We start from the raw sequence: 24,449 nt of genomic DNA on the forward strand, positions 1-24,449 counted from the left end.
GTCGCTGCAGCTGTATAAAAATGAGAAAGCTTTTACCTCAGAACAATATTAACACATAAATACAACAAATAGCAACAATATGGTTTAAATGAAACCTATCAATAAAATATTGAATTTCTTTAAAATAGGTTTTTAGACAATCAGCTTAAAAATTGGTAAGTTACAACCTGAAATAAAACAGGAATAATTTATTATTATTATTATTATTATTATTATTATTATTATTATTATTATTATTATTATTATTATTAGTAGTAGTAGTAGTAGTAGTAGTAGTAGTAGTAGTAGTAGTAGTAGTAGTACTGCTCTTTTATCAGCTGTGTTTTCCTCCCGCGCTTTTCTTGCTATGTCACTGCAGGGGGAGATAAATGTCTTTACAGTTAAGACTCTTGAACAGCAGCAGGACCTGAGCTGGTGAGCCACAACATTCTTTTATTTCTTTGTCTGTTGGATCCACCTCTCACTCTATTGATGTTTTGTTTTCTATCATATTTTTGATATACTGAGAGAAGATGTTAGTGTTCTGGTAATTTTCTTCTTAAACCGAATATGTGATGTATGTACCACAAAACAACACATTGACTTACTCCCAGACACGAAAACGTCGTTTGTGTCTCAAGTTCTTCATGAGCTCGTTATTTACCCGTTGATTAAAACCAAGTGAGTTGGTGTAGAGAAAAACAAAACATGCAGGTAGTGGCTCTGCAGTCCTGCAGGGAATACTTAAAATGCTCGTTTGTTGAAGTGTCAGAGAATGGCTGCAAGAGGGAGACAGCTGTCCGTCACCAAGTCAATTGTCTAATAACTTTATTACAGTGTAGAATCACTGGTGCAGTATAACATAAGACACAATACACAATTGTATAAATGTACTTCTCACTCTTTTAATTCAACACGTTTTCTAAAACACTATAATTTAACGCATCCATCAATGTTTATTTTACCAGGGGGACAAGGACAGCAAAATGTTGATTTTTTTGGCACCCTTTACAGGAGGTGCCAGATCTGTGGTGCCATTTTTATTTTTATTTATTTTTTGCCAGTGACAGTACGGTTGTCATGATTTCTGTTTATTTTAGAACGAAAATCAAACCATTTGTAAATCGAATTCTGATCACAGCACGATTCGGGTTTTTTATTTTGAAATTTTTTATTTTTTTATTATAAAATATCCAAACATCCTTGTTTATTATTAATGGTGTCTCATGAAAACACAAATAACGATTTTTACATTTAGTTTTAGTTATTTATTATTTTAATTAAAGAGCAGTTGCTAATAGGAACTTACATTCACGCGCGTTTCTGACCGAACACTTCGAGGGACGGACTGTAAACAACGTGAATGAAAGCTGTTTCAACCGATGGTTTCAACGTAGGAAACTTCACTCTTGGGTTCAGATGGAAGGTGAACGTTTGTAGTCGTGTTAGAAAAGGTAAGTATGCACCGCTCTTCTGTCTTACATTTATAATGATGTTGGACGTTCAAACAGGGCCGCGTTGAGTCGTTTGTTCGGTGTGAACCTTGTTGAATTTTCGGACTGTCGACAAAATAAACTCGCTTTTTCGTCGTATTGGGACCGATTCAATCGTTTGGGAGTGAGTTGTTTATGTTTTTATGATGTTACAATATATTTTCATTTGTATTCCTCTGCTAAATCAACAGTTAATCGCCATGCTGTTCCTAACTTGTTGGATCGAAATCATTGTCAGTGGAATCAATGACATTTCCGCTCTGGGCTCGTTGCGTTGCCATAACAACCGGGGTGGACTCGATATTTCAAGGGCAAAAAGTAGACCAGCCGGTTTCAGAGATCTCCGAACTCATTGTATAAATCGGCCAACTCAAAGTCTTTCCTCCGCCAGCTCTTTTCTGTAGACGCACGTCTGTCTCCTCAGTTCACGTTGTAATTGAATTTCATTCGGCTCAACTACATTTAGCGGTATAAAGACATAAAACACAGAGGATGAACCAAAGTCCTCAATTCTGTATTTTAATTTCAAGCAGCCAGACTTTCATAATTAGTTTTTTTGCACTTAAATTTTATTTTATTTCAAGTGAACCTAAGATCTGACTTTGAGTTGCATCACTACATCAACCTTTGTTGAGATGACCTGCTGGCCTATGATGCACTTCAGTTTTCTGGTATTGTTTCTCTACGTTTGGTTTAGTTTTGTGGTAAATCACTAACAAACAACAAAGTGTGATTTGTCCTGTTGGTGTTGCTCATCTGAGACCAAATCATTCGTCTGAATCTATAAATCTAAAATAACTTCTGTATAAAGTTTAGCAGCTGCTTTATCAAAAGCCAGGTGAGATCACATTTCTTCTCACAGTCAGATCTTAATCCTGTTGACAAAACAGTGAACTGTACTACACTATAATCTTTAAATTTCAACACACCAAACCTGAGATTTAAGTTGTAGTTTTATTGTGTAAATATTAAACGTCAAGCTGATTTTGTTTTTACTTGATGTTTCATTAGATCCACTGTAGTCATGGTGCTGAAGATCTTCTTCCCGCAATGCTGCAACCGAGCTGACAGCGGGCTGCTGGTGGGCCGCTGGATCGCTGGTCATGACTCGGCTGTGGTTCTAGCGGTCATCCACTACCCGTTCATCCCTGGACAGGTGAAGCAGTACATCCAGCAGGTTTGTGTCTCAGCAGAGCCCTTACTTTCCTTCATACGTCACTGGGGGTCCAAAACAACTGTGCTGTTCTGCATATTTAGAAAACTTTAGTACAGCAGAAAATATGTGAACTTTCAATGGTTTTATCACTAAGTGATGGTGTTCTTGTTTTTAAATTGGCAACAAATTAAATCTCTCTCAAATCTTTCCTCTCTCATCTCCTCCCAGATGCAGGCTCAGAGCGGGGTGGAGCTGTCTGTCCTTGGCTCCTGGAGTTTACCCAAAGAAGGTCAAGAGGGATTGGAGAGCTTCCTGAGGGACCTGAGCACCATCTTCCCTCAGGAACGTTGGCTCCAGATCAGTCGTCAGATGGGAAAGACAGGCTTCACCTGTGAGGTGCTCAGCCGCGATCAGAGTGAGAAACTCAACCTACTCACCTTCATTTTTTTATGTTAGTTTTCTTCTCTTCAGTTAAAAATCGAAAGAAATAAAAATGTTTCAAACGTTCTGGATTTACTTTGACTTCTCATTTGAGAATCTGAGACAACAAAATGTGAATCTGAATATTTTAATTGAAATAATTTAAATTATTCTTACCAGATAAAACCTCTTTTACTTCTACTACTATTTAGTTGACAGTTTATTTTTTCTCGTCGTCGTTGTCATCTTCCTCCGCTTATCCGGGTCCGGGTCGCGGGGGCAGCATCCCAACTAGGGAGCTCCAGACCGTCCTCTCCCCGGCCTTCTCCACCAGCTCCTCCGGCAGGACCCCAAGGTGTTCCCGGACCAGATTGGAGATGTAACCTCTCCAATGTGTCCTGGGTCGACCCGGGGGCCTCCTGCCGGCAGGACATGCCCGAAACACCTCCCCAGGGAGGCGTCCAGGAGGCATCCTGACCAGATGCCCAAACCATCTCAACCGGCTCCTTTCGAGCCCCTCCCGAAAATCCGAGCTCCTCACCCTATCTCTAAGACTGAGCCCGGCCACCCTACGGAGGAAACTCATTTCGGCCGCTTGTATTCGCGATCTCGTTCTTTCGGTCATTACCCAAAGCTCATGACCATAGGTGAGGATTGGGACGTAGATCGACCGGTAAATCGAGAGCCTGGCTTTCTGGCTCAGCTCCCTCTTCACCACGACAGATCGGCTCAGCGTCCGCATCACTGCAGACGCCGAACCACTCCACCTGTCGATCTTATTTTTTCTGTTTTTGAAATGTGTTTAAAATTTAAATGGCAAAATAATCAAGTCTGTCATTTAGACATTGTGTTTGTCTGTGTCAGCTGGGTGAATTATTATTTTTTTCTGCTTCGGTTTGATTTAAAAAGCTTCTTTTATTTTGTTACCAGCCGGAGGGTCAGCTCGGCGAAGCAACGAAGCAGAAGCAAAGAAAGAGAGCAAGGATGGAGGTGATGGGGAGGAGGAAGCTGAAGAGAAGGTGATCTTTGTTCACTATGAGCAGAGGAAGGTGATGCTGTCGCAGCTTCATCCCATAGCGAATGAAAACCCAGAGAACAAAAGTGAACCCTCGACTGAGCTGAGGGAGGTACGAGACAACGTTTCCTCACCGCTCAGAACTACCTTCATTGTTTAGAACTACAGAATGATTATCTGTTAAATAAAAAATGCTAAATCTGCATTTTTCCTTTCTTTCTCCTCCTTTGTAGATGTTTCAGACGGTGGCGCACAGTCAGCCGCTCTTCTTCCTCGACAAATACGACGACGGGCTGCTGAAGTCGACTCACTGGCAGTCTGAAGGCAGAGAGGCCAGCATCATCGTGGAGCTGATGAAACAGGCCTCAGTGCCTCTCTGCATTTTCATCAGCTGGCTGCTCTCTGTGTGGACGTGGACCTGCAACATCTGGTGAGAAGAAGTGGTGGCGGGTCCCTCAACGGTTGTTTTATTTATTCTTCTCTAGAGTTTGTCCAAAAGCAACAGAAAGTCCTTTCTGACATCTTTAGATTTTATCTGAGCAGAAATGCAAAATACGCAAATATCATCAGATCATCTCAGAAACTAACATTCATTGTTGTTTAGTCTGCATCTTTATTCTGTTTCTGTCCAGGATCTTCAGTGTTTTCCCGCTTTGCTTCCTGTCCTCTATACTGTCCACTTTTATCCAGCTCAGCTACAGGACAGAGCACATGAGGACGCTCAGTTCGCCTAAATCAGCTGAAGGTCACACCCAGTTCATGAGGTAAACCTCAGAGTCAAACTGCTCAGCAGTAGCTCAACAGGTTGAGCGGGTTGTCCAGTAATCGGAAGGTTGCAGGTTCGATCCCGGCTCCGGACAGAGAATTCTGCTGTTGTGTCCTTGGGCAAGACACTTAACCCACCTTGCCTGCTGGTGGTGGTCGGAGGGACATGTGGCGCCTGTGCTCGACAGCCTCGCCTCTGTCAGTGCGCCCCAGGGCAGCTGTGGCTACATCGTAGCTCATCACCACCAGTGTGTGAATGTGTGTGTGAATGGATGAATGATACACTGTAGTGTAAAGCGCTTTGGAGTCCTTACTCTGAGAGGCGCTATACAAGTGCGGGCCATTTATCATTTATCATCTGTCTTAGAATGAAGCAGAACAGCTGTTATGGGACAACGTAACATTTGGTCAAGTCATCACACACAGTTGATGTTTTTGGACTTCCTGTTTGCCCAGACGTGCTCTCACATCTGTGCATTTCTGTCTGAAGGAAGGCTAACATCCTAGTGTCGGTTCTGGTGGACGTGGCCCTTGGCGTGTTTCTCATGTCGTGGCTCTACAGAGACGATCACATCTCCATGCTGGCCGACGCCCTGGTTCCTGCTGCTGACGTACGTCCGAAATCTGAACCAACAGTGTTTTGTTCTTTTTATCTGCATGATTTTCACACATCAGGTTTGTTCATTAATTGCATTAGTAATTAGTACTAGCTGATGACCAGTGATGTGCAGGAAGAGTAATAGAGAATTAAAGGCCTATCAAATCACAAGATCGTGTGAACTTTTGGAACACGAGTGGAAAATAACTCTCAGCTACTAACGCATAAGATTAGCTCATTATGTGTAAAAGCTGCAGTTCTAGTTATTTATGAGTTAGATCTTATTGATTGGCTGTGACGTCCGTTTTTAATTAGGCCGACTACAAAAGCGAATCCATTGCAGATGACCACCTAATGCATCATTTCTAGGAGGAGCAGCACATGTTTTAGGTGCTGCTTTATTTCTCCTACTCAAGCAAACCACTCATTAAATGTTGACAGAAACACCCGTGAAGTAAGCAGGTGAGACCAAGCAGCACTTATTGAAATCTGATCGTGCTGCACAAACGAAGGATGGACACAGCGAGGACAGAAGTGACAGAGCAAAGTAAAACCTGTTTTTTCTTTTTGTCCTTTTAGTGAGTTGCTGATTCACTAAAATGGAACAAAGTCACTCCAGAGGAAACATGTTCAGGATTTCTAAAACAATAAACATTTTCGTATTCCCAGTCTGCACCCTCTTACTTTTACTTTTTTTACTAATGGGAAATAATGATAATTGAAAAGAAAAGAAATAAATAAACAAGTTTCTGATTTCGGTCCTGATCGATGGACTCCACTTTCTCCTCACTGTCTGATGCGATGGGCATTCCTCAAGGAAGCGGTGCACCGTTTAAGAGGATTTTGATTGAGAGTTTTTAATCTGAATGTATCTGCAGCAGGATTCTAAAGCATCTGACAATGTGTTTGTAAAACTCATCACTTTAAGAGACGATGGATTAGATTAGATGGATGTTAATCATCTATAAATGGTGCAGAAGTCTGTTCTTGAGGGCTGAAGCCTAATTGTCATTTATTCACATCCCTTTGGTAAATTTGGGCCAGAGTTAAATCAAAATACTGCATGTACACACACACACCCTTCCTCATTTTGGTAGTGGGTGTAAACACATAAATACTCCAGGTGGCTCTTCTTCTGCCTCATCAGGAATAAACCCAGTGATGAATCATTTGCAGCAGACCAGATTACTGTAATTTCCGGACTATAGAGCGCACCTCAATATAAGCCGCACCAACAATAAAAACGGTTTTCTACACACACACGCTGCACTCAAACACAAGCTACGGCGCAGCAGCCGCAGGTCTCCAGCGCACAGCGCATGTACGGCCATAACATGAGATAATTAGACAGAAAGACGCTACACGGAGGTTTTTCGTTGTTTTAATTCAACAAAAGGAATTTTAAACACGGGTGAACGTGCCTGCAAGTTTAGAAAAGAAAACAGCGCTGATAGCATTCATATTTCTGGATGGTTATACAATAAAAACAGAGCTGACACGTTATTACCGGTCATTTGCATGTTTAGAAGAAAAGAACAGCGCTGACACAGCATTAATAAGCCCTGGATGATTAGAAAATAAAAACTGCACACAAAACATGCCTGGTTAGTAAATAAAACACACCTGCCTACCAGAAGAAGTCATTCGCTCTCATCTTCCTCCTGCGCTCTAAAGCCATTAAAGTCCTCTTCTTCAGTGTCGGAGTTGAACAGCCTCAGAAGAGCTTCGTCACATACCTTTTCTGTGGCGATGTCCGTGTCGCTGTCATCATCCCGGGTGAAGCTGGCTTGAATGAGTTCTTCCCGCTGCCGTCTGCAGCGCCGAACCATGGATTCATTCATGCCAAGCTTACGTGCGGCAGCGCTGTTTCCCTCCTTTACTGCCAGATCGATGGCCTTCAACTTAAATGCGGCATCATATGAACTCATACGTGTAGTTTCCATAATGAGGGGGTATGGATTTGAAACAAGTTCTTCGTCGTGCCGGCTGCTTGCATGTGCTAAATTAAAATGAGCACTTTCTTCCATTTCCACTTTTGACTTCCACCTGTTTCACTTTCTGCCTAAACGCCCCCTAGTGGCAGTTGAAGGAAAATCTTCAGTAAAGCTGCACCTCATTATAAGCCGCACGGTTCAAAGCGTGGGGAAAAGTAGCGGCTTATAGTCCGGAAAATACAGTAATAATATTTTGTTATCTTTTGAATCCTCCTTCTCAGCATGTGGCTCAGCAACTGGAGGAGCTGCTGCAGTGGCTGATGGGAGCTCCAGCTGGGCTGAAGATGAACCGGGCTCTGGACCAGGTTCTGGGCCGCTTCTTCCTTTATCACATCCACCTCTGGATCAGTGAGTCCACGCAGAGTTAGAACAGAACCTCACCAACGCCCCCTGCAGGCTTCAGCGTGCCATCTTGTCCTTACAGGTTACATCCACCTGATGGCGCCATTCATTGAGGGGATCCTGTGGTATGGAGGTCTGTCAGCCTGCTTCGGGCTGACCTTTGCCCTTTCGCTGCTGTCTGACATGGTGGCGCTGTTTACTTTCCACATCTACTGTTTCTACGTCTATGGAGCCAGGTACTTGAGATTTATTCGACGGCAAAGCACAGAAAGTTAACATGGCTTAAAACACTCGGGGAATTCTACGTTTACTTCAGACTGACTGACACCAAAAGACCTGATCATCATTACAATAATATGTTGGAATATGTTCTTTTTTTTACTTTTTTTTCACACACCTTAAACTACCCCAACTTTGATTTCTAGTTTCCATCTTTACTGTAAAAGGCAACTTAAAATATTATCAGAGGACTGAAGTAGGTCCAGCAGCATCCGGGCCGTCTCCTAAAGGTGGTCCGGCTTTGGGATCAAGTCTCCACTGATGCAGATCTTGCTCAGGAATGGCAGCAGGCAGGTCTGCAGCAAATAAAACACCTTTCTCCCTGAACCCATCAGGGAGGGACAAGCTGAGATTCAGAAATTATAAACCTGTGCTCCTCCACCAGCGACCTGCTGAGGTCTAGAAAAATGCGAGCAACACTGCAAATATAGACTCTTGCATGAAGCTAATGTCACTTTAAAATGATAAGTTCATCTCATTAAATGCCATTAATTCATTTTCAGTTTCTAATATTTGACAAAAAGATTTTATAAAATTGAAGCACATTACTCATTAGCCCCGGCCTGCCAGACTCGTCCTGTTTAACTTTCGCTTCCAGCCTGGGGCGGGCTGGTCAGGCTATTCAAAGGCTAGATGTGAAAATTAAGGTAGCCACAGTAAAACACCTGCAGGGGGCAGCGTTCCTGTTATGAACTTTAAATAAACTATTGATTCTGCCACATTTCTTTGTGTAAATAATAGAACTACACTAGTTTCAGACCTGAAGCGTGACTATTGGACATCAATAAAGAAAATGCTGAGTCATTCACACAGAGGAAGGACTCAGAATTGTTTTTATTATTTCAGCTTCTGCAGCAGCTGCAGACCTGGGTGTTGTGTTTACATATTTGGGTCAGAGTTGGAGAAGAATCGCCTCGGCCCGGCTTGTGGTTCACTCTCTCTGATGAGATGTTTGTGTGCTAATTACGTCTCAAGCAACAGCAGTCATAAAAAATCATGTCTGTGTCCTCATCACCTGTGTCTCCTCTGACCTGGAAATGACATCTCGAGGAAAGTCTGGGATCCTAAAATACACCTGGAGGGGGGGGGGGGGGGGGGCACAGGTGTATGTGTTCTTCTTCCGGCTCTTGGAGGGTGCAGATGCTTTTGTCCTCCTCTCCTTCATATCTTATCCTCAAGGCCATTGCCTGTCGGTGTGTGTGCTGGGTGCACTGCTGCTTCTGCATTTTTCTGGAAACTGAAATTCACTAAAATGGATCTCGTCAGTTGGTCTCTCAACGCGATTGATAACATTTTTTCAACGATGAGAACGGGAGAAGGGGCTTCCGGATGCCCCACCGGGACATACCCAGTTGGACACATCATGGACTCCTAGAAACAGTGGAACTTGATTTGTTTATCTCAGCTGTCTGTGGAGGACTCTGAAGATGTGTGGATATTGGTGTCGGGTTTCCTGCTCATTGGCCTTGGAGGCTACCTGGCTTATCGGAAAATTAACAAGCTGTTGAGGAATATTGGCCTGATCCCGGAGCTCAGAGATGGTTTGCACTGCGCTGTAAATTCACAGACTCACATAATTGTCAAGATGAATCGTAAGCTTGGAACTTTGGCCGAGATTCATTCTTTGGCACAAAAGATGGATGCCATCAAGGAGAGAGTGGACGAATCAGCACGGATTGGGATAGATTAATGTCCATTATTGGGAGGTTGAGGACTAACAAACTGTAAGACAGAGAGGAAATTATCTCTGTCTGGCCCCAAAACAATTTCTAATCGGAATCTGGTGTCCTTGAGCCTGCAAGGCTCCAACGAAAACTCCCCCCTCAGAAGATATGTGGAATGTGCCGTCGCTATGGCAACTCAACTCTGTCTCCTATCCCAGCCTGGGTGGGACGGCGGGAAGGCCGCTTAAACGTTCCAGGGTCACTGCAACCCTCCAACCCTCAATGCTCCTCTCCCTATCCACACTGAGGTGACATGCGCTGCTTATCGTGGCTGCAGGAACTGAAGTGTGGATAGTCCCAACCCACCACCCCACCTAGTGGACACTTATGTTGTGTGTTGTCTGAAGTCTGTTGCATCTCTGTCCGAGGTGCTTTTTGCAGAGCAAAGCTGCCCTCCTGGTGGGAGGGTAACTCTGAAGTACCTTTTTTCCCTCCACCTGAACCAATCCTCATGTTACCCTCCTATCTCTATTAAGGTAGCGCGACTCAGGGTTGCGAATGACCACAGTCGCCAATTCTTGTCATGTGTCTTGCCCATATATGTCTGATCTCTGAATTGTGTGTACTGAAACTCTAATTTCCCTCTGGGATTAATAAAGTATCTTTGATTTGATTGATTTTATTTATTTATTTTTTTTTTTACCACAGATGACTTCGACGATGTGTTTTTTTGGCACCATTTACCAAAGAACATTTGTCTTTCTCTAGAAAAGAAACCAGTGATAGTTTTTAAGATGTATTTAGTAAAATGTGTAAATCTGTGTCCCACATTACGGGTAAACACGTTCCTTTTGGTTATTTTCCTTTTTCAGTCTGAAGAGATAATGGCTGTGATGAAGGCCTGAGCACTGTGATAAAGGAGGATGGATTAAATTATGTATTTGATCTAAAGATGGTGCTCGCTCACCCGCGGTGGAATTAAATATTTCTCACTTTTTCTGTTGCATATTTATGCTCCACCAGCTCTCAGAATCAGGCTCATTGTGTCTTTTAAATATCCTTTGAGGAGCTTTGTGAGTAGAAAATCTAAAAATATCCACGCCGGTTATCACAGCAGGAGGAGGTGAAGGAGGAGGCGTCGCTCTCTCCTCCTCTGAATTTGTGTGCTTCTGTCTCTCACAAGATTAAAACTCAGGTGTGATTTTATGGATCGTTTTGTGGTCAGATTTTTGTCTCCAGAAACAAACTTCTGATGGTTTTTAACACCAGAGTTCATTGTTTCAACAGAAACTGTCTCTAGAGGAAATCATAAAAGTGAGCTGCTGCTGCAGTGAGAAAAATCACCAGATCTGAGGAGAAACTTAGTTTTATCATAAACTCAGAGACCAGTGATGTCACCTTTGACCCGGTAAACTGGCCCAGACGTGTGCTTGTGTCTTCTTCAGGTTATACTGTCTGAAGATCTACGGCCTCTCATCTCTCTGGAGACTCTTCAGGGGGAAGAAGTGGAACGTCCTGAGACAGAGGGTGGACTCGTGCTCCTACGACCTGGACCAGGTGTCACTTTCTTATTTCTCTATTTATTATTATTTTTTAAAAACTAAAGAAACTCAGTAGGATCATTTTTATCTTTGAAGTCTCATGTGAGGCTAAGATGTTTACTTTGGTTTGAACATTTATTTGAAACTCTAGAGGGAATAAAGCAGTCTTCACTAATTCATCACAACATAGAATTCAAAGACAACATCAAGCAATGGAGATGAAACTAAGAAGATTGAAAAGCATTTTACTCTGAGATGATGTTATTGTGAATCGATGTTATATGAAATTGAACATTTGTCTAGAAGAGACAGAAATGCGGACAGACACACAGACAAAAACATTCTGAAGACAATAAAAAAGCCAGAAGTGTTTATGTTCCAGCTCTTCATCGGGACGCTGCTCTTGACCATCCTCCTGTTTCTGCTGCCCACCACGGCTCTCTACTACCTCGTCTTCACTCTGGTAAGACCAGTCTCGATAGCAGATGGCTCTATAAAAATAAATAAATTAATAAATGAAAATGAAAAGTGGTCACAGATCACTCACTGTTCGGTCACTGTGTGCTGCTGGCCCCGTTTGACACCAGCTGGTCTCGACTAAGATCCAGTTCTCTCGTTAAACCAGAACAGCCGATGCGTTCAGCAGTCGGATTAAACTGGGAGCTGACGATTCCACAAAACTAACGTCCTCCTGCAGATTTCTGAACCAGGAACTACTGATTATGTTTTCACTGCTTTGGATTAGGATTTCATGGTGGTGCAGTTGGTACCACTGGTACCTCACATCATGGAGGTTGCAGGTTCAAACCCCAGCTGCAGCCTTTTTGTGTGGAGTTAGCATGATCTCACCATGCACGTGTGGGTTTTCTTCAGCTACTCGGGTTTCCGTCCACAGACCAAAAACATGCATGTTAGGTTGACTGGAGACTAAACCAGTGCCCTTAGGTGTGAATGCTTGTTTGACTCTGTGATGGACTGGAGACTTGTCCAGGTTGTCCCCCGCCTCTCACCTGATTACTGCTGGACTTAGACACCAGCTCCCAGTGTCTGGGATGGATGGATGAACTGGTTCTCCCAAATTGAGCCAACTTGTGTTGTTTTAAATTCTGACCATATTTTAATTTTAGGTGATTTTAATTTTCGAGCCTGATAACAGAGCAAAGGAATTTCTAGCAATATTGGAGTCTTTAAATTGTGTACAACATTTCAGTCTGGTTTCAAGGCACATCACTGCACAGACGTCTGACAAATGACTTACTGATGACACTAGACTCAGGCCATAGTGCGGTTTTAATACTTTTAGACCTGAGTGCAGTTTTTGAGACTGTGGACCAACAAATTCTTTTAAACCGTCTGAACCATCCGGTGGGAATTCGAGGCACTGCTTTAGATTGGCTTGCCTCTTATTTATGAGATGGATCGTTTTCTATTATGTTTCAAGGGAAATTTTCCTCAGTTGCTCCTTTAAATTGCGGAGTTCCACAAGGCTAATTCTTGGGTCCTATCTTATTCACCATCTATCTGCTTCCACCCAACTCTATTCTTAGAAAACACATCATCTCATTTCATTGTTACGCCGATGATACACAATTATATCTGCCATTTAACCTGGGTAATTCACACTCTTCTTACTCCAATCAATGCTTGTTTAATGTTTAGCCAATAGTTATCTTCAGTTGAATGAGGACAAGTGAAAAATTCTTCTTTTTGGGTCACCAAATATAATAAATCAAGCCACCGGTCAATTGGGAAATCTGGCCTTGCATTTACATGAAAATGCAAACAATCTTGGGGTAATTTTTGATTCTTCATTATTATTTGAAAGACAAATATGGTAAGTTTAGTAGTGAAATCCATCCATCCATCCATCCATTTTCTAAACCCGCTTGTCCACGTAGAGTCGCGGGGGGGCTGGTGCCTATCTCCAGCGGTCAATGGGCAATCAGGCGGAGTACACCCTGGACAGAGAGCCAGTCCATTGCAGAGTAAAATTGTGTATTTTTTTTTAATGTCCCTGAAAACCATAACTACAGCTCGTATCCTCTCCCATCTTGACTATTGTAATGCTCTATTTTTTTGGTCTATCCCAGCATACCCTGATGTGTCTGCAGCTGGTGCAGAATTCAGCAGCTAGACATATAACTGGAACCAAGAAAAGAGAGCACATCACTCCTATTTTAATGTCCCTTCACTGGGTTCCAGTCAAATATCCCTAAATGGCCAGGCCCCTGCATACATATCAGAGCTCCTTTCCCGTTATAACAACGCTGGACGTCTAAGATCAGCAAACCAGTTGCTTTTAATTGTCCCTCTGTTTGAGGGCGTTCGCTGTAGCAGCCCCAAACTTTGGAACAATCTACCTACCTGGCTGAAAAACTCTCCTACAGGGATTTTTTAATCAAATTTGAAGACATATCTATTTTCTTTAGCCTTTGAGTGTTCTTAACCATGTTATTATCTCTTATTGTTGTTTTCACTGTCTTATTGTTGATTTTATTATTACTTACTGCTATTGTGTCCTTTTTGAATCATTTTTCAGCACTTTGGTCAATCTCTGATTGTTTTAAATGTGCTATATAAATAAAATTGACTGATTGTGTTTAAATAACCCAAACCTAACTGTTTTTTTTTTCATGTGTGTCATGCAGCTGCGGTTGGTGATTGTGCTGTTTCAGGGCATTCTTCATCTCAGCGTAGACTTCATCAACTCCTTTCCCCTGTTCGCTGCCGGCCTGCGTGTTTGTCGGTCTTACAGACTAGCAGGTAAACCACGGTTCTGATCCAGTTTCTTTAGGTTTTACTTCCCAAAATTTCTTTAACATGGCTATCTATTCAGATTTCTTTAGATGAGTCTGATTGTTTCAAAGACAGTTTTCTCCTTGTTGGAGCTGAAATCCAGGTTTCTGTGTCAAATTGTGATATTTGACATTTTTCATAGTCTCAGCTGAAGGAATAGATCAAATGTTATTTGGGACAAGCTGCTGGTAACAAAGAACCTCAAGATTTAATTTAGAATCAGTTGTTTACTAGACACAACTCAGGTTCATATTAGCTTTTTGCGGGGGGGGGGGGGGGGGGGGGGGGTAGAAACTCCTGTATCAACACAGGAAATCCAGGTGGAGGAGAAAGTAGGATTTGAGTCTTATTCCCTGATATTTGGACATCTTGCTTCTGATTGGGTAAGAGTAAAGCTGGGCGGACACTGTGCGACTTTTTCACTCGTAGCACTCAGCTTCAGCTCAAACTGTACGACCTCCTTGCAGGTCAGATCTCACGAGCCATGCGCTCACACTGTACGACCCAGTTCTACATTGCGACTTTGCTCACACTGTACGTCTGGTAGCAACACGTCGGACCTAATAATATGCTAAAAATAGCAGTTTTTACACAACACGTCAGACTTTTTTGTCTTGCCTGTTGTCCTTCGGGAGTGCTGCAGGAGGACACACAGGGATTTATGGGGGTTGGATGAGGAAAACGAAATAAAGAAAGTAAATCTGTGTTTTGTGATCAGTTTAATTTGACATGAACACGACAAACACGCTTCCTTGACAATCTTTGTGAGTAAAAAAAAACGTGTAGAAATAAAAACGAACAACGTGTGTTATTAGGGAAATAGCGGGCGAGCAGCGTTGATGCAGGATTGCGCATGTGCCGTGAGCGGTTCTGATACTTTCTGGGTCGCAGCTGCTCGCAGCGCCGCTTCAACAGTGCGATACCCTCACGAGGGACGAGCAAAATTTCAAACACGCCAGAAGTTTGTGCGAGCTCACGACTGCTGATCGGTAGCTGGTCGCGTGATGTTATTCACTTCTCGCAACCCCCTGTACACTACACGACGCTCGGCGCAAAACTCGCCCCGATCTCGTGGATTCTCACACGAGTGGAAAATCGGCTCAAAAAAGTGAAAAAGTCGCACAGTGTACGCCCGGCTTAATGCAACTCTACTGCTGACCCTGTTTGCTTTGCAACGTAGATGTTTTATCTCCACAAATAACACAAGCCTGGAGGAGCTTCTGCTGTGTGTTGCTAAGGATGAGTGAAATGTGTTCATGACACTGAAGCACCAAAAACAGTGTTCTGTTTTTAGCCTCTGCTAGTCCAGCTGTTCTCTGCTGTTTCCCGGATGCTAAATCAACAACAGCCTTCCCTGTTGTGAGTCGAGATGGGCTAGTCCGTGAATGTTAACCCTTTAGGCGCCATAGTTTTTTCAGTAAAATATGAATTTTTTAAATCACTATTTAAAGAGCTTGTAGCTTAAATCTGGTTAGAGATAGAGGAATATTGTAAATTAGAAAAATCTTCTGTATGAGCCAAATTTTGTGATAGGAACAAATTCACTCACATAATTTGCATATTATGACGTCATCAGGTAGCAGCCATATTGGCTTGCATCACATTTGCAGATTTTTTTTTTATGTTTTTGTCTTATTTTCTTAGTGTTGTTATTGTTTATGATACATATATACATATTCCTATGTAGACACACATATATATATATATATATATATATATATATATATATATAATATTTATTACTCTATTGGTATTTTGTTATGTTTACAAGAACACTGTTTTTGGTGCTTCAGTGTCATGAACACATTTCACTCTTGGTTTATTTTTTTTATAATTGTTATAGATAGATAGATAGATAGATAGATAGATAGATAGATAGATAGATAGATAGATAGATAGATAGATAGATAGATAGATAGATAGATAGATAGATAGATAGATAGATAGATAGATAGATAGATAGATAGATAGATAGATAGATAGATAGATAGATAGATAGATAGATAGATAGATAGATAGATAGGGGCTGAATTGATCACCAGCTGAGTTTTCACCAGCCCGATCACCACCACCACATCCCCCCTCCCCCCAGGCATGATGGATCAAAGAATCAGACCCGGTACGAGCCCCCCCGCCACGTCTCTTTACCCGACGCGTAACATTGGACAAGATGAGGGCTGGATGGGCTGCTTGTGTAACCGTGTAGTCGCTGACGCCGTCAGCGCGCAGCAACAGAGAGTCCGTCAGCTGGACTCTCTGTTGCTGCGCGCTGACGCCACGCTTTCCATCTCGCTAGAAGACGGCAGATCATCCTCGGACAGGAAATATTCTTCCTCCGAATCCGAATCTGCCAGTACTAGACAAAGAGCTTCATCAGCACTGAACATTCCTCTCGGCATTGTGTTTTTTCCTTTACCACTTTCTCGCTCTCACTCATCTGACTGCTCTGACAAGCCCCGCGGCTCTGCGACTGGTGGGCGGGGTTCAAGTTCTAAATACTCGAAAAGTTTCAATAGTAACACACCCACAAATGCTGCTTGGACTGAAGTTACAGGTGTCTGCCACCCCGCAGTGTAACGTATTAACTGCATGAGGGCTCATTTCTGATGCTGTGGCTTATTAAATCCAACATTGCTGCTTGTCGCAATTCAGCGACTTTGGCGCTTAAAGGGTTAAGTGACAGTGTGATGTAGAACTGTCAGGCCTTTCACTTCCTAGAGTTTCATCATCCATTATCTATCAGAAGCTAATGCAGGAGATAGGTGTAGGAGACTATTTTCATGTTCAGCCTGCATGAAAAACTCAGAGTGACTAATTATAATCAGAAATAATCATTAAATTGTTTTTCAGTGAGCAACACCTTTCAAAGAAAAACTCTGAAAGCCCTTTAGAGTACAGAGAAGTCTGGCTGCTGGGAAGTAAAATATAAAGAAATGGGGACCATATTGTATAAACATGTTGAATATCATCTCTTATATTTAAATGATGTGAAAACGTGGTAAAAAAAACAAAAAAAACTAAAACATTAATAAAACAGTATGTAAAAGAAATAAGTTTTTTTTTCTGAATCTAGAAGGTGTAAAGTTCAGGGTTCTGTGTGAAGAGCCGGGTACCGCCCTGCACCTGCTGATGGAGGTAAGACCTCACATCCTGGAACTGCAGCATCTCGTCATGCAAACAAAATTACTGAGATTCTGTTGTTCTTCTTCAGATTAACCCTCTGAAGTTCAGCTCTGTGGTTCGGACCTACCGGACCCCGACCTACAGCTGCTACCCCAAAGACTCGTGGGCTGCTCTGGTGAAGAAACTATTCATCGGGGAGCTGATCTACCCCTGGAGACACAAAACCACCAAGACGGACTGAGAGAGGAGGAGAGATGGGGGGGGAGGCTGTATATGATGAGATAAAGAATGTAATGCTCTGTGGGAAGAACGTGACAGGAAGTGAAAACTGCTGACTCATCGAATGTGAGATTTTCTGATCAGCTTGAGTGACATATGTGAAGTCTGGCTTGTCAGAACACAGAAACCCCAAAACAGAAAGTAAGATCGGTGAAAGTGCCCTCAGACTTTCCCTGCACTTGGTTTAATATTTTTAGCAGTGCTAATAAGATGTGAACACTCCCGGTGCCGTAGTTCCACTGCCTAACAAAAATGTGAACATTCATTAGTTAAATAGTTTTCACACACTGCTTCATGCAGAACTGAAAACTAATTAGCTCCTTTTGTACAAACAAAACCTAATGCTGGTGCTGTAGCGAGCTAAGTCTTAAAACCATCTCGATCTGGACATCGGACATTTGAGCCTTTCAAAGAACTTCGTTTAGTGTGTTTTATTTTAAACATCAGCTGTTTTGACTTTAGTCAGGACCAGACCAAGTCTTTTTATTTTCAAAGCTTAAAATGATGAATCAGAAGTTAATCTCACCTTTTTTTTACCGTTAGGTTTCTTAAACACCAAAACCCATATTTCTGAATTCTTGGCCTTTTTCGTTTTTGTTCATCTTAACTCATCTCAGCCAATCGGAGACAGCGGACGGCTGGTCACATGACGCAGCATGACCTTCTCCTTGGTCAGCGAGCAGCATGAAGGTATGTTTTGCCTCTTTGTGCTGCTGAAAAACAAAAGATGGTCCAACTGAGTTTAAAGGAGTGCAAAGAACCAGCAGCTGCAGGAAGCTGTTTAGCCTTCCTGAAGATTTTACGCTTGTTATTTTTAACCCTTTTGTGTTTGTATCAGAAACATATTGTGCCATTTTTAGGCATATTTATGAGTTTTATTCTTGAAAAGTGTCAAAACGATCAGTATCACTTTTCTGAATGATACAGATCCGGTCTGTTTCTAAGGAGCGGGGCTGAGCAGTATCAGCCTGGTTTCAGATTTATCAGAAAAACAGCATCACACAATCCAAAAGTGCCAAACGAGTGTAGGTAACAGCCTCGTGAGGCTTTTCTCACCTCGCTACAGAGATGTTGATGCTTCCTGTTTGTTCTCAAACTAAAAATAAGCTCTTAAGTAGGACACAGACTCTCTGAAGGATTTGGATACCTGAGGTAGAAGAGATGAGTCTTGTAACTTCTGATTGTGGCTGAGTGGAAAATAATCCAACATTTATTTGTAACAAACATGTCCTAAAATTAATTCATGGCGTTTTACTTTAAACTCTTAGTTGTTTACTTTAAAGCTCCATTAAATGAATTCTCGTGACGTGTTTTGATCTAAATGTCGGTCTGCCTTCTTGGGTGTTTAATGTCGAGTTTTTGTTGCTTCTTGACAAACTGATCCTTGAATCTGCTAAATGAAAGTCAAGTACTGATGCATTAACTGCACTTAATCTGTCAGAATTTGTGGTCTTTGTCTATCCTTGTTAATTATTAATAACACTGAAACCAAACTAACCTTGTGAATTTTATTATTACATGTCTTAAAGGTGTGGAACGCTGAAAAAACATTTTTAATCTTATTTCTGATTATAGTCACTGAGTGTTTCATGCAGGGTGAACATGAAAATAGTCTCCTACACCTATCTCCTGCATTAGCTTCTGATAGAAAATACACGGTGAAACTCTAGGATTAGAAAATCCTGACAGATCTACGTCACACTGTCACTTAACATTCATGGACCCACCCATCTCAACTCATGACAGGGATGGCTGTTTTTGGTTTAGCGTCCAGGAAACGGCAGAGAACGTCTCGGCTAGTAGAAGCTACCTGTTAGCATTAGAAACTCCACCACGCAGCAGAACTCCTCCTTGCTTGTGTTATTTGTAGAGATAAAACATCAACTTTGCAAGTCAGTGATATGTTGCATTGCTGTTTGCCAATAAGAGGTGAGATATCCAAATATAATGAAGCAATACTCCAAAACCAGCTGTCTGAAGCTCAGTTGTGTTCAGGCTCACTTCTAGTTCCTGAAAATGGTGCAACAGTGTATTTCTTCCCCAGTGTACAACTCACAAGGCATTCATTCCTTCTAGAGACCTCTACAAATGATTAGGTAGTGTTCAACACCTTTAAAATATTTATTTGTATCTTGAAGATTTTCAGTTTTATTTAATTTCTTGCTTTATGTCTGTTGCCTTTTTTCTCTGATGAACTAATTTCTACTCTGTCTGTTACAGAAGAGTGTTTTATGTGATCCTTTATTTAGAAATAAACGCCATCTTTAAATATGCATACTAGCCCTCATTCAAAAGCAGCGGGTCCCTGCAGGTGTTTTTTATTTTTTTAAGTTTTATTGGGACATACTCAATGGCGCAATGGAACAGAAAATGCAGTCTGCATCTCAAAATTAAACTTATTTACCGAAATTAAGATAATTTTACAACCTAATTAAAAAGCTGTGGTTAAATTCAGCTTTCTCCCATCTAAGATGATATTAAACTAACCTGAAGAGTAAATTAGACAAGCACACTGAATAATAATAGGGCAGAGCCATCAGAATCCACACTTCAGGCTGGATTTATTCTCCCCTTTTGTACAGCTTTATTTCCCTGGATTCATGTGATTACATTTTGTGAGAATGTTGTTTTAATTTTGTTACAAAAATTATGTTTTGTTCAATTTATGGCAACAAATTATATTTATCTCATAAGATGGGTCGGGTGACTGTTAGAGATTTTTCATAAGACGTTCATTTTTAAAATGTGTTGGCCAACATATTTTTAGTTTTGAAACCATGAACCTTCATCATGTGTTATTCAGCTGAAAGCCTCCAGTTATTGGTTCTGGACCAAACATCTTCTAACTGATCCTATCTTAAACTTTTAAGATTTTTTTTTTTAGATTCCCCATTTAGTGAACAAGCACACACATTCATACAAAAACATCTGATTCGATGTTTGTCAGAGCTGAGAAATAACAGACCTGCTACCACTCTTCATGCTCTTTACGCCTGTTCAAGCTGCTTCTGTTCAGGTTTGCATTTTTCATTCACTTAGCGTGTAGGTGTTTCTGGCTGAACTGGAGGGAGATGACTCATGATGTTATAAAAACAGATTTGATTAGAAAACACTACTGAACATCACATCGTGTCTTATTTATGTTGCAACACAGTGGAGAAACCATGTATGTTTATTTTATTTGTCCTATCAAATAAAGAGATTGGATGTCTGCACCTAAATAAAACTTACCGTTTATATGGCAGAGAAAAAGAGGTAAGAATCAGTTTTCATGATCTTTAATCTAATTTCAGCCCATTTTATGTTCTGGTGATGATAATGCTGAAAATGATGTGATGCTCTTTCATGAGCAACAATTAGATAATAAGATTAGAGTAAAACCCTTTTAGAGAGTCGGATTTTACCTCTCAGATGGAGCTTTAATTTAATCATGCTTTTCATCCGCATGATAAGATATCTGTCTTTGTTCTTGGAGCTTTCTGCGAAGAATGGATCATCTTTGTTGTCCACATTCCTCTCTCCATCTGCGCATTGTTGACAGCAGACTGTGATAGACAGTTTTGGTTACCAATGGCAGGGACCACGTGCAGCGCCGCGAATCCTGCGTCCAATCACATTCATGAGTAGGCGGGGCGTCACGCTGAGTAGGCGGGACAGAGTGGGGCTGAAGGGGAGCCGCGGATCTGTCAGCTCCAGTGTTATTGTGGAGCTCTGAGGAGAAGCATCTGTGACTATGACAGAGGATAATGGAGAGAAATGGAAACATCGCGAGCTGAGATTACAGTACATAACTTGAGACAGTTGGACTGGACGTAAGAACCTGACAGCTGCGTGATTTTGGAGCAGATGTCGGAGTAATCGGGGTAACTTTAAACGCTGTCAAGTTACGGATTTTTTTATTCGCATCAAATGAACACAGGGGGCCCTGAAATTACAGACTGCGTTTGAAGTTCAGACAGCTGAGATAGCCGTTGGCTCCCAATGAAATAGCGACACTTTTTAATAATACTGTAAAAGTAACCTTGTAACGCCATTTATGTAATGGTATGACATTGTATTTTCAGTGAATACTGTTGTAGTTTAAGCAGCAGCGATAACAGCTAGGCTAGCTCGCTAGCACACAGTCAGGGTTAGCTTGTTGAGCTAAGAAAAGCTCTCCTCAGTGAGAGCTAATATGCAAGTTGTGTTTCTTGTTAGCGGGCTACAGCTTGTTGGCAACTAAATACAGTTATTGCAAAGTTCCACCCAGTTTACCATATTTCAATTTCTACTCGTTTTTTGTATTCCCTTTGTCATTCAGATTGAGTTAGTGCTTCTGATCAAAGTAAACCACTGAAAAAACATAAACTTAAATTTGTAGGTGCATCTGGGGTGCTCTGCCTTCAACCAAACCGTCACTTATTTTGTAAATGTGATGGATGATTTGGTTTTCATAAGCTGCTTGTTTTTAACAAACGTGTAGACCGATAAACGGGCAAAACAAAGATTGAACTGGTGGACTCACAACCAGAAGGTTCATGGCATAACAGGCTTTGTTTAGGTTAAAGCCAAAGGAGAGCATATAATAAGGGTGGACTTTCAGCCTGCTGGGCTCACAGGAGAGATGGGCAGCCAAGGCAGCCCAGTGAAAAGCTACGACTACCTGCTCAAGTTCCTGCTGGTGGGAGACAGCGATGTGGGCAAAGGGGAAATCTTGGACAGCCTTCAGGATGGATCAGCAGAGTCTCCATATGCTTACAGCAGCGGTGAGTCACTTCAGCCCCTGATGATTGTTTACCTCCTGTGTTGTCACGCATTTAAAACTCCTGAACATTCCTGCTGAGTGTGAAAAACACTGTTCACTTTCTGTACACACACACACACACACACACACACACACACACACACACACACACACACACACACACACACACACACACACACACACACACACACACACACACCTAAGTCTAACATGATGCTAATGTCTTGTTTTACACTGAGTTTCATCAAATGTTCCAAAAAACTGAGCCTTTAATGAATTTTACCTGCTTCATATGAGGATGATTCATACACTCTGAGGGGAGAAACACCTGACATGCCCACATATATTCTCACCTTAACTGTATGTTGTTACTTTTTAAATGGAGGGTTTTTCTGAACTAAGGATTATGTGCAGTGGTTCCCAAACTTTGGGTATGGACCCCCATTAAGGATTTTGAAAGGTGTGGTTGACTGAAAATGATTATTTCTGACTATAATTAGTCGCTCTGCATTTTTCATGCAGGCTGAACATGAAAATAGTCTCCTACACCTATCTTCTGATAGAAAATAGACAGTGAAACACTAGAAATTGAAAATCCTTACAGATCTACATAAAACTGTCATTTGTCATGCAGTATTCATAATGTGTTCAATGCTCCTGCAATACCGGATTTATATTGCATGTCTGTGTCTCTTGCAGTATGCTGCATGGTGTTGGAACCCAGGTTTTTTTCATTTTTTATTTGTGGTTTTTAGTGGTGGAAGGTTACAATACTAGATTACTGCCTATGTGATATAAATATATGTACCTTGTTGTTATTTATCTTCAAATTATTCTCGTAAGTGTTTATGATGCTGTAACAAGTGATTTTCCCCACTGTAGGATCAAGAAAGTATTCTATTCTACTCTATTTAACATTCTTGGTTTAGCTTCCAGGGGCTTCCAGAGCACGTCTTGACTAGTAAAAGCTAGGGCTGCTCAATTAATTGAATCCATCCATCCATTTTCATCCGCTTATCAGGAGTCGGGTTGCGGCGGCAGCAGCCTAAGGCGAGAGGCCCAGACTTCCCTCTCCCCAGCCACTTGGGCCAGCTCCTCCGGGGGAATCCCAAGGCGTTCCCTGGCCAGGTGAGAGACATAGTCCCTCCACCGTGTCCTGGGTCTACCTTAAAGTCTCCTCCCGGTTGGACGTGCCTGGAAAACCTCACCAGGGAGGTGTCCTGACCAGATGCCCGAGCCACCTCAACTGGCTCCTCTCGATGGGGAGGAGCAGCGGGTCTACCCCGAGCCCCTCCCGAATGACCGAGCTTCTCACCCTATCTCTAAGGGAGAGCCCAGCCACTCTTCTAAGAAAACTCATTTCGGCCGCTTGTAACCTCTGGGATTAATAAAGTATCTTTGAATTGAATTGAACTGAATTGAAATCGAGAGCTTCACCTTCTGACTCAACTCTCTCTTCACCACGACAGACCGGTACAACGCCCGCATCACTGCAGATGCAGCACCAATCCGCCTATCTATCTCACGCTCCAGTTTTCCCTCACTCATGAACAAGACCCCGAGATACTTAAACTCCTCCACTTGGGGCAGGACCTCATCCCTGACCCGGAGAAGGCATTCTACCCTTTTCCGAATCAAGACCATGGTCTCAGATTTAGAGGAGCTGATTCTCATCCCAGCTGCTTCACATTCGGCTGCGAGCCGCTCCAGTGAAAGCTGAAGATCACGGTCTGATGAAGCCAACAGGACCACATCATCTGCAAAAAGCAGAGACCTGATCCTCAGGCCACCAAAACGGATGCCCTCCACACCTTGGCTGCACCTAGAAGTCCTGTCCATAAAAGTTATGAACAGAATCTGTGACAAATGGCAGCCTTGGCAAAGTCCAACTCTCACTGGGAATGAGCCCGACTTACTGCCGGCAATGCGGACCAAGCTCTGACACCGGTCATACAGGGACCTAACAGCCCGTATCAGAGGGCCTGGTACCCCATACTCCCGGAGTACCCCCCACAAGGCCCCCCGAGGTACGCGGTCAAACGCCTTCTCAAAATCCACAAAACACATGTAGACTGGTTGGGCAAATTCCCACGCACCCTCCAGGACCCCCCTAAGGGTATAGAGCTGGCCCAGTGTTCCACGGCCAGGACGAAAACCACATTGCCACAATGATTATAAATAATAATGTAACCGGATTACAGGATACAATAAGATAATTAAAAGAAAAAATAAACAAATGGGCCAATAATTAGGTTCGGGGA

The 24,449-nt window shown here is 42.3% G+C and overlaps 2 protein-coding genes across 4 annotated transcripts in view; both read left to right on the plus strand.

The window, feature by feature from the left end:
* The first annotated feature begins 281 nt into the window (after window positions 1-281).
* pigq (phosphatidylinositol glycan anchor biosynthesis, class Q) lies at window positions 282-17,599 on the plus strand. Of its 3 annotated transcripts, none has more exons than XM_070551486.1 (14): window positions 282-414; window positions 2,484-2,649; window positions 2,857-3,079; window positions 3,979-4,175; window positions 4,297-4,493; window positions 4,696-4,827; window positions 5,319-5,439; window positions 7,642-7,768; window positions 7,845-7,998; window positions 11,151-11,262; window positions 11,629-11,709; window positions 13,895-14,009; window positions 17,116-17,177; window positions 17,254-17,599. In XM_070551486.1, exons 2-14 carry the CDS (start codon window positions 2,497-2,499, stop codon window positions 17,404-17,406), a joined length of 1,827 nt encoding a protein of 608 aa, XP_070407587.1. In that variant the 5' UTR covers window positions 282-414; window positions 2,484-2,496; the 3' UTR covers window positions 17,407-17,599. The 3 variants fall into 3 exon arrangements, with proteins under 3 accessions (XP_070407587.1, XP_015830267.3, XP_015830268.3); XM_015974781.3 differs by lacking the exon at window positions 282-414 and adding an exon at window positions 1,306-1,433; XM_015974782.3 differs by lacking the exon at window positions 282-414 and adding an exon at window positions 1,306-1,433 and having other exon boundaries at window positions 2,857-3,043.
* Window positions 17,600-21,816: 4,217 nt separating this feature from the next.
* rab40c (RAB40c, member RAS oncogene family) overlaps window positions 21,817-24,449 on the plus strand; it is a 60,269-nt gene continuing 57,636 nt past the window's right edge. Inside the window, exon 1 of the mRNA XM_070551491.1 lies at window positions 21,817-22,189. Coding sequence (XP_070407592.1) covers window positions 22,048-22,189 — 142 coding nt within the window. The 5' untranslated portion in view covers window positions 21,817-22,047. The remainder of the gene's footprint in view (window positions 22,190-24,449) is intronic.

Source organism: Nothobranchius furzeri, chromosome 5 (assembly GCF_043380555.1).
Source record: "Nothobranchius furzeri strain GRZ-AD chromosome 5, NfurGRZ-RIMD1, whole genome shotgun sequence".
In the NCBI taxonomy this organism is placed as follows: Eukaryota; Metazoa; Chordata; class Actinopteri; order Cyprinodontiformes; family Nothobranchiidae; genus Nothobranchius; species Nothobranchius furzeri.

What these genes read in the sequence shown, in the direction of transcription:
- pigq (XM_070551486.1), top strand. Translation starts at nt 2,497, where the DNA reads ATGGTGCTGAAGATCTTCTTCCCGCAATGCTGCAACCGAGCTGACAGC. An exon ending in ACTCACCTTCATTTTTTTAT is followed by an intron (nt 3,080 to 3,978) that starts GTTAGTTTTCTT and finishes TTTTGTTACCAG; the next exon opens with CCGGAGGGTCAGCTCGGCGA. An exon ending in TTCTACGTCTATGGAGCCAG is followed by an intron (nt 7,999 to 11,150) that starts GTACTTGAGATT and finishes TGTCTTCTTCAG; the next exon opens with GTTATACTGTCTGAAGATCT.